The sequence below is a fragment of the Opisthorchis viverrini genome, assembly GCF_000715545.1.
Source record: "Opisthorchis viverrini unplaced genomic scaffold opera_v5_184, whole genome shotgun sequence".
Lineage (NCBI taxonomy): Eukaryota > Metazoa > Platyhelminthes > Trematoda > Opisthorchiida > Opisthorchiidae > Opisthorchis > Opisthorchis viverrini.
Genome location: NW_008751839.1, coordinates 468753 through 478150, shown reverse-complemented (window position 1 = coordinate 478150; position 9398 = coordinate 468753). Strand labels below are relative to the sequence as shown.

General features: G+C 48.2%; 1 protein-coding gene across 1 annotated transcript in view; it reads left to right on the top strand.

Moving 5' to 3' along the window:
• Positions 1–1998: 1998 nt before the first annotated feature.
• Positions 1999–9398, top strand: part of T265_07716 (hypothetical protein) — a gene marked incomplete at both ends in the record, with an annotated part of 19328 nt that continues 11928 nt past the window's right edge. Inside the window, 2 exons of the mRNA XM_009173312.1 lie at positions 1999–2157; positions 2198–2470. Of these exons, the coding sequence (XP_009171576.1) occupies positions 1999–2157; positions 2198–2470 (432 nt within the window). The remainder of the gene's footprint in view (positions 2158–2197; positions 2471–9398) is intronic.

The following is a 9398-nucleotide window of genomic DNA, read 5'->3' as shown; positions in this document are numbered from 1 at the left end:
ACTGCTGTCCGCAGACGCAGCTGACTTGGTAGGCCTGCTTTCGGGAGCACAGGGGGATATGACCACAATCAGCTTGGTCATTACTTTGGGGCCGTCTGATTTGGTGCCTGGTGGAATCCTGTTTCGTGCCCCCACTCCTGACCTGCCACGACCAAGCTTACGCGCGTCTAGAGGACGATCCCCAGATAGGCGCCTGATCATTGGGTTGGCCTTTTGAATGCTGCCAGCCCGCTCCAAGATCTCCTGTACGTCGGACGGGGAAGAAAGAGTGACTAGAAGTCCAAGAGTTCGCTTACTTCCCTTCTGGCGTAGCCATTCTGCGTGGAGCAATTTATCAGGCTTGATGAGGACATTGCTAAGGATCGACTGTACCAGCATCGCTGGCGTTATTTTTCGGGAGAATGAACCCCAGATTATCAGTCTGTTTTCACTTAGGCGCCTGTCCACTAGAGACGCTGTGGCGGTTTTTATAACCGCGTCAGAAAGTTGTATGACTTTCTTCGCAGCCATAGGGCCCGGTATGGATATCGCGAGGTATTAGTTCAGCGAGGAAAGTTCCTTGTCAGCTTTCGTCCAGGTCGCTGCATTCTTAGCGCCTGAGTCCTCCCGTGCCTTTGAAAGACGCTCTAATTTCGCGTCGAGTATCCAGATTAAAGCGGAACACTGGCATTGGTCTTTTTGAATCTGCACTGGGGATTAGGTACCGTTTTGGGGACTCTCCTCTTCGCTGCGGTATGCATCACACCCTTGACGTAGAGGCAGCTGGCGCAGAAAAACGGGTCAGGAGAGTTAGCTAGTCGGCTCGTCTGGTCGTCCTGTAAATTCGTGCATTTGAAATGCCATCAGGCCTTGCAGGTGTGGCATTGCATACCGCGTTTGACGTTCGACGGGCAGCCATTTCGCCCACATCTGTGGTCTATCAATGGCTGCAGAGGGCAATCGGTATAAATTGATGTCATGTTTCGGACCAGGTGTAAAATAGGTGTGCGCGAAATATCAAAGGTTATCTCTCAAATGTTTTGTTAGAGTGATAAAATGCAACAATTACTCGTGTGTACTCTGTGAATAGATTGAACAACGAAAAAATTCTTTCACGAATTTGCACGAGGGAGAAACGAAACCGATTTCGAACGTACCGCGCATTCAGTGTGTTGTCCCCATATATGCTATATCAAATCCGCAGGGTGTCGAACCGTCCAGCAGACGACTGTCGGCTAACGAAACCGATTTCGAACGTACCGCGCATTCAGTGTGTTGTCCCCATATATGCTATATCAAATCCGCAGGGTGTCGAACCGTCCAGCAGACGTACTGTCGGCTTTTGCATCAATAAGATTCAACTATCAGATGTTGATGGAAAGCTAGGCTGATGAAACAGTGCAATCACCTAATACAGACATGCAGCATGCAACATCCAATGCACCCAAGTCAAGGGGGTAGTACTGGATATTTACAGTTCTCAGTGTGGTGGAATAAGGAGAAGCCGGATGGATGGTGTGCCTTAATGGCAACGCCGATGCTGTTTAAACCTGTCACATCTTTACGGGAAACGATGCAGCATGGTGAAGTGCGTGTGCGTATGTGAGAAGTGATGCACCACAGGCTCCGAGGGTTCATCATATAATACTAAATACGCAACTACCCTGACACACATGGAAAGCGTTATATATTAACCTACAACTCTGACCTCCAGTCTACTACCAAATATCAGACTCTTTCAGCTCAGTTGCCACGGGGGAGACGATTTGTTCTCCAGTGTTTTTCACTGGAAGAAACTTAAACTTTAGGGCTTACTTCACAAGCCCCTTTTCGATTCTTGTCAGTTTCACTAGCCAGAGTAAACAACCTACCGAACCCAGACCACGAGACAAAATCTATTGAACTTACCAACCGAGTGCGCTGAACCTATCGAATCAAATAAACCAATTCTCGTCCACTATTGGCTGGGTCCGTTCATCTAGAGGATTCGGCGAAAGCTGACAGCGGACGTTCGGGTCAATGGGGAAGGACTATTACCAGATTTTGGGAATTACAAAAGATGCAACTGACGACGCCATTAAAAAGGCGTATAAGAAAATGGCTTTAAAATATCACCCGGATAAGAATAAATCACCCAATGCAGAAGAGAAATTCAAAGAAATAGCCGAGGCTTATGACGTAAGTCAGACAGTGGACAATAACCACTACTTTAGCACAGGTCCTATCGGATCCGAAGAAGCGCGAAATTTACGACAAGTACGGTGAGGAGGGTCTTAAAACAGGCGTTTCAGGTGGGGAAGGTGGTGGACCTGGTTTCACCTATACCTTCCATGGGGACCCAAGGGAAATGTTCCGGGTGTTCTTTGGATCCGATGATTCCTTGGGGTCTTTGTTCGGTATGGGCTCAGGCGGCAGAACCGTCTTCACTTCGGGAATGGGTGAGCAAATGGACATTGATGGTGATTTCTTCGGCGGGGCGTCTCCCCTTAGCGTAAGTTGTGTTAGTTTTACGGTACTATTTAGCATTCTTATTGGTCTCACAGGGCTACTAAATCGGTGCGTAAACATCTTTTTTGTAAATACGTAGCGAGTGAAAAGGAAGGATTTTAGGGCTCATGGAGTGTGGTTCAAATTAGGTTCCCCAGTTCGCCTCTACTTTTAATTATTGAGCCTCATTTGAGTACCTAATTCCATCTGTGCAAGAGTTGGTCGCAGGTGTTTTCATTCTAATGTCCTTGCTTGTGCTATGAGCCTACACTCATTCCAAAAAGCAGAGGAACCCTGTGTGAATATAGCGTTACTGGATCTGCAGAAAACCCGTGAAGAATCTTCGTCACTTATTCTAATATTGTTAATTAGAGACTAGAGTACGGCGTCAACACACAAGCACAAGTTGGTAAATTTAGTTTATGTATCGAAACAATGACCTGCAGCCGAAGGTCTTGACTGTGACGACTGACCGGGATTTTGGTTAAGCTGCTGTCGTACCCCACGATAAACCCAGAGCATCCTGCTTCGTATTTTTCCTGGGGCAGTAGCAGTTTGTATACTGTTGAGTTATTCGCCATAGATATGTTTGCTGACTGTGTATATCAGGCGCTATTCGTTACGAACCTCTGTGCCCATAAGCGGAGGGTGCATAAGCTGTAACCTTGTGGGTACTCATCCTGTGGGTTTGATTGTATCACTCGCGGTTTTTGGTATCACAACGAATGCTCTAGCCTTGTCTCTGGGATAATATCGATTTACTCATTGAAATTTACCATTCTAGTATAAGCTTCTCAGTACAGAAGTCTTTCTCGCCGACAGCATGACATCGGTGTTCAACACTGATAATTTGCTGCCGTAGAGGGCGGAGGACTGATGTTAAAAGGTTTACGGCAGAGTGCTCCTCATTTTGAATGGTCTAGTACTACCTCTCCCGAATGATAAAACAGCCTAGCTGTCAAAAAATCGCGAACACATGATTTAATGTCTAAACACGGATCTTCAAAATCCTAGTCTATGCCAACCCTGATAGGAGCTGGTGGTGGCCAAAATTCGGAAGGGTTTCCCGGTAAAAATGCGAGTGCATGAAAGGAATCTTACCATGGGAATGTTGGCCAAGTGATGCAGGCCGTTCAAAGACGCACCTCCGCCCTGGCACAGATAATTGAAGAGCTTTCGTCGTTAGAATAAAACCCAGATTGAGCCCTGGATGGTCATGCTCTGATATATGCACTCGGGGATCCAAATGTGCATAATTCTGTTGAGCCCCATTTGTCAAATCTTAAGAACAGTTGAAGTTCCAGTTAGTAAGTATAAACGGCATCACCACTTTGGCGAATTAGGTACGGAATGAAATCTCAGGACGGAGGTTTCGAAAATAACAAACCTGAAGGTAAGAGACCCACGTTTTCAACTTTCCAATTTGGTCTTAATATAAAGTCGTATTGCTCTATTCGATAGTAGTGTAGAGGCAGTAATATATTTCCTCCAGACAGTTAGCCTGTTCACATCAATGGGAACAACTAGAATTGGTCGGTGCGCTCCGTATGCTCCGAGCGTACAGCGTTTGGTGGTATCGACTGGTAAATTACACAGCGAGGTCGACACTCCAGACGTATCTTCTGCATGCATTAACACTAGCAATGAGACATCTATGCCTTATTCCATGCTCCCGCGGGCTTTGCCAATCTTCCAAGTGGGACAGTCACTGGCTACGAGTAGGGCTTCCCTAACTATACCCTATCGCCCACTGCCTTGTGGCTCAGATTTTCGGGTTAAACGCTACGGTTGGGGTACATAAAGAAGACTATATTTCCCATTACCTTGTGGCGTAAAGTGGCATGCCCCAACCAAACCGTCGGCATGAGCAACTGAGGAGTTTCATCAGCCTTTGCAGGTCTTCGTTCACTGGTCATTACCCGACCCCCTCCTAACTCTCCAATTAGTCCACTGGGGTCAATCAGTCACCCAATCTCATGACTAGTGTTCTCGAGCTCAGTTGTTAAGGCGCAAAATTACTGAACGGAAGGTCAGTGATTCGAACCCAACCCAGACGATTCGAGTGCTCTGTCTATACTTGGGCAACCTGGTAGTATATCAGTCCTCGCGCTTCCTTCAGGTGATATGGCGGTTGGACACCGAAATAGCCTTATGGCTGAGGGATTTTTCCAGCATTACGCCGTGTCTGAACTGTTACCGACCTAAAGTCACCACCTTGACGGGCTTGGATGCCGCCATTATTTCGCGGGCTACACTGGCTTGAACTTCGTTCCACAAGATGCAACCATGCCAGGAAATCCAAAGGGGAGCAGCAAGACCCTGTACTCCGAGTAATCGTGCTACGAGGCGGTCGTACTGTCCTCTGCGACAGGGGTGTAAAGGCAGTAGGGTGTTCCTCCAGGCGACCAACATATCCATATTAATGGAAGCAGCCATGCTGCCTTCCCTCAGGAAAAGGTCGGCCCCGAAACCCGCACACATCATCATCGACAGCATAACATCAACGTTCAACACCGATGCTTCACTGCCGTACAACCATGATTTGTTTGAAAGCCTTATTGTAAAGAACAGAATAAAGGTGGACAGGGAAGGGACGTAGAGCTAGCTTACAACAAACATATCAGACATTCACTCAGGTAATCTGGATAGAAACTAACAGCAAGAACGCCACTGACATCGGTTGACAGCCATGTTTTGTGGTGTCTCCAACTAGGCGCCGTGGAACCCGCACACCCCAATCGCCCAGTGGTTGGCCGTGACCGCCGGCGTATTATCCAATACGGTCGAAATACTTTTAAAACCAAAGAGCTCGGTATTGCTCAAAAGGCACCTGTTGTGTGCAGCCGCCTCAGGAATGAGACAGTAGTGCCTTATTCCCTGTGGTGTCGGGTTAGGCCAACCCTCTGCGGCTGAGCAGGTCAGGCTGTCGGCTCATCGGCTGCAGGCAGGGTCCCCAAAGAAAACCCTACTGTCCGCTACCTCATGGGTCAGACTTTTGAGTCAAATGCTCAAGGTGGGGACCTCATCCAGACCCCCTCCCTCGGCCTGGGCAACCAGGAAATATCATTCACCCTCGCAGTTCGGTGTCCACCGATATCCCTCCCCAACCCCTTCCCATCACACAAGCAAACGTCGCTGGGCCATTTGACTGTCAGTTATCCGACCGAAGGGCCTTATGCTCCTCGTTGCATACTAACAATACACAAAATACTCTTCCAAATCCACGAGATCCTTTCTACACAGGAGATTTTAACGTCCGTATTCTATGTCGAGGCGGCAAACAGGCAATGCTTGTCGAGACGTTATACTCCCTTAAAATTGATGTTTGTTGTCTCCGCAATACGCATACAAGACTTGAGCATGGTTATGCATCTCAGAACGCCAAGGATGAACTCAGCTCCTCCACATTACTCTCGCCCTATGTGTCCGGTGACCTAGAAGCGATGAGTCGTGGAATACATGGCGTGAGAGTTCAGCCCCAGAGCTGAACGCGCTTTGCTTGATTGAATCCCAGTGAACACTCGTCTTCGTGCCGTCCGGTTATCCATTTCAATCAAACCCACTGCCTGTCGGCATAAAAAACGGTGCCTCTTTGTAGTGTCGACCTGTCCCAACGGACTGCAGTTCTATCGAGAGCTATCAAGGATCATTCGTCATGCAAAAAGCACTGACATTGTGATCTTGCAGGCGAAACGTCTGGCGGGAACACCGGGTTAGCAATGCTGAGATACTTCGCATGGTATCCGGAAGAAATAACTCACCCACGACAGATTAACTGATAACACTGCATAGGTTGCGCTGGCCTGGTTACGTGCTCCGTGTGCCAGTAGGCCGAATTCTTCGTAGAGTCCTTTCCGCACAACCACGTGAAGGGCGGAAACGAACCAGATGAGGTCAAACAATGACTTGGCACTGAAGTATGAAAGCAATTCTCAGAGAACTCAGGAACGCTTATGATTGCTTTGTCCGTGTATGGGGACCCCTAGTCGGGACACTAGTGCTCGGAGACATTGTGAAAATGGCTCATTGGCACTCGTGGATCGTGCATATCCCCCTTCCCAACCTCTTCATTTAAAAGTTTCCGGATGATGCTGTATTTACGCATCAATCCCATCATTTCCCGCCTTAACTGCGCAGCTACCACCTACCCTACCTCTTCAAACAATCGGTGATCGAAACTGTGATAGCTATAGCCAGTGTGCGACAAGTAGGCGGTTCTCATGGCTGTTAATGATGATGATGATGATGATGATGATGTGATGATCCCAAGAACCAGTAGAACTTATCAAGTGGCACAGCTTGGGGGCGTTTCCAGCATCTCTTATTGACTGATGAGGATGATTCAATTCAATTCGCCAGCTATAAACCGTGTCATAGGCACATGGGTTACAGCTGCTACAGTTTCGATCATTGGAAAGCGGGAAGGTGGAACATACAACCAAGCCTTGGAGGCGAGGGCGTGTTCAGTTTGTTCGGAAGTGAAGGTGATAGCTTTGATGCGCGGGCGCCACTGACTGCGCGATTGGGCCATTTCCGCCAATGCCAATAATCACTGGTGATTTGAGTCCTGGGGTCCCCGACTAGAGAGGTGGCAGTTCCCCACCCGACCAAATTTACTGGTTAGTATTTTTGTACTTCGTTGCCAGGTCATACACTGTCCACCTCTCGGTCGCTTCCACTTAGCACAGGGCTTGGAAAAAGAGCTCTGTGAGGCAAACCGTCTTCTGGTATGCGGAGTACATAACCCAACCAGCGCAACTTGTGAATCGTGAGTAATTCATCTGTCGCGGGAGAGTTCCTTCCTCCTCGGACCATCTGGTGCACCTCATCATTACTAATCCGATGTTCCCACCAGACCTGACGAATGCTGCGGAGACATCGATGATCAAGCACTGACGTCTTCCGTATGTCTTCTACGCGTAGGGGTCAAGTCTCTGATCCATAAAGCAGTATGGATCTCACCACCGCAGTGTAGACTCTTCCCTTGACAGACAAGCTCACGTCACGTCGACATCATGGGTATCAGGGGTTGGCAGAAACTGCCCTGGCCTTTCCGATTCGACAAATAATACCGTCTCCAGCCAGTCTACCGGAACTTATACAGCTGTCCAGCTAAACAACTTTATGTACCACCTGCAAGCATGAAACATGGGTTTGATCCCATACAGTCTTGTAGCAGCACTTTACGATTTGCAGTGTGAAGCGAAAGTGCATGCCAAACCGTGTGGCAGATTTATTTAGGTTATTTAAAATTGTTTGCCTTTTGAGAAGGATGTGAACCAAGGAGAGCAATATCGTCCACATACTCAACGTCTGTGAGGGAGCATTTCGACTCCCGAGGTTTCAGAGGCACGCAGAGAAATTTTAAGCAGCATATCAATAACAAAGTTAAGGAGGAAACGGGAAAGAGGACAGCCTTGTCTTACACCACTGGACGTGACGAACCAAGGCGAGAGCTTCTTGTATACTCGTACATGCCCACAGGAGTTCGCATGCAGTGCCCTCATAAGGGAGAGGAATTAGGAAGGGACACCTTTGATTGCCAGATACTGCTAAAGTTACTGACGATCGATAGAATCAAAAGTAGTTTTCAAATCCGGAAAAATGACCAACCTGGGACATCTAAAGGAGTGGCGCTGTGAAAGAATTTGTCTCAAAGTAAAGATATAGTCGATAAATCCTCGACCGGGGCGAAACCCTGCTTGATTCTCACGGACCTGTCTCCAGATACTCCATCGACCTGCGCAAAATAATGCCTGAGAGCACTTTGGATGCGACGGATACTAGGCTGATACCACAATGGTTTGCACATGACGTTCTTGGTCCCTTTTTGAAAACTGGGATGACGGTTGAGGATGGCATTCTGTTTTTATTCCAAATCGTCTTCAGTATGGTTGTCAGACGGTTCACCAGGACCTCCTCGCCCTCTTTGAAGAGCGCAGGGTGTAGGCCCTCCGGACCAGGTGCCTTGTCGCGCTTGAGAATTAAAATCTAACGCTGGATTTTGGTTGCTGATGGTGGGTTGATGTCAGTGCTTCATTTGGGCCCGCTTGGTTCTTCCAGCGGTTGTGTTGAAGGCGACCAGGTGAACTGTTCTTTGAAGTGCTCAGCCCACCGCTCAAGAAGGCGATTGAGCGAGTAAATTGCTATTCCGTCTTTCGCATATTGTCTCACTGACACCCGCCTCCTTTTGACCCGTTTATCGGATCAGTTGAAACAGGGCATGGCTGTTGCCTGCAGCGAAAACCTTCTCCACCTCCTGGGCCTTTGAAATCCACCAGCGTTCTCTGTCATTCTTTAAGCTCCTGATTATCAGCTGTTTAAGGGGTCTGCGTGCGCCATCCTAGTCGCTAACGGCTGGTATGACTTTTCTGGTAGCAATAAGATTTGCTCACTCCGAAGATATCCGGTGTCCATTGAGTCGAGTCAGATGGGCTGGACAAATAGTTTTGAAAATTGGCAGGATTGCTTTTTTTGACTCGATTCCATTAATCATCCAAGCAATCTTCGTCGTCCACATGACTGTGCGTTTCTCGTAGCTTTCTAGCCATATCAGCCCGATACTCTTCAGTTACTGAGACTTGTCGAAGTTAATGAAGGGAGCTGCTCTCTTTCGGCACGCGTATTGCTGGCGGAAACCGAAATGCTACGCGAGCCCGCGCGATGGCGTGATCAGATTCAAGTTGTGTACCCCAGAAGGAACGACAATCCTTAACTGAGGTAACTGGTAACTGATAGCCGTATGGTCCAACTGAGTCCACGATTGTTTCGTGGTAGGTGGTCTCCAAGTAACTCGGTGTGCGCGTTTGTGCTGGAAGTTCGTGCTGGCCTGGAACAGATGGTGATCTGCACACAACTGAAGAAGCCGCTCTCCATTATCCGTACGCCCTAACTTTGCTTCTTCCGGGCTTCGTCGTCCAATTTGGGCATTC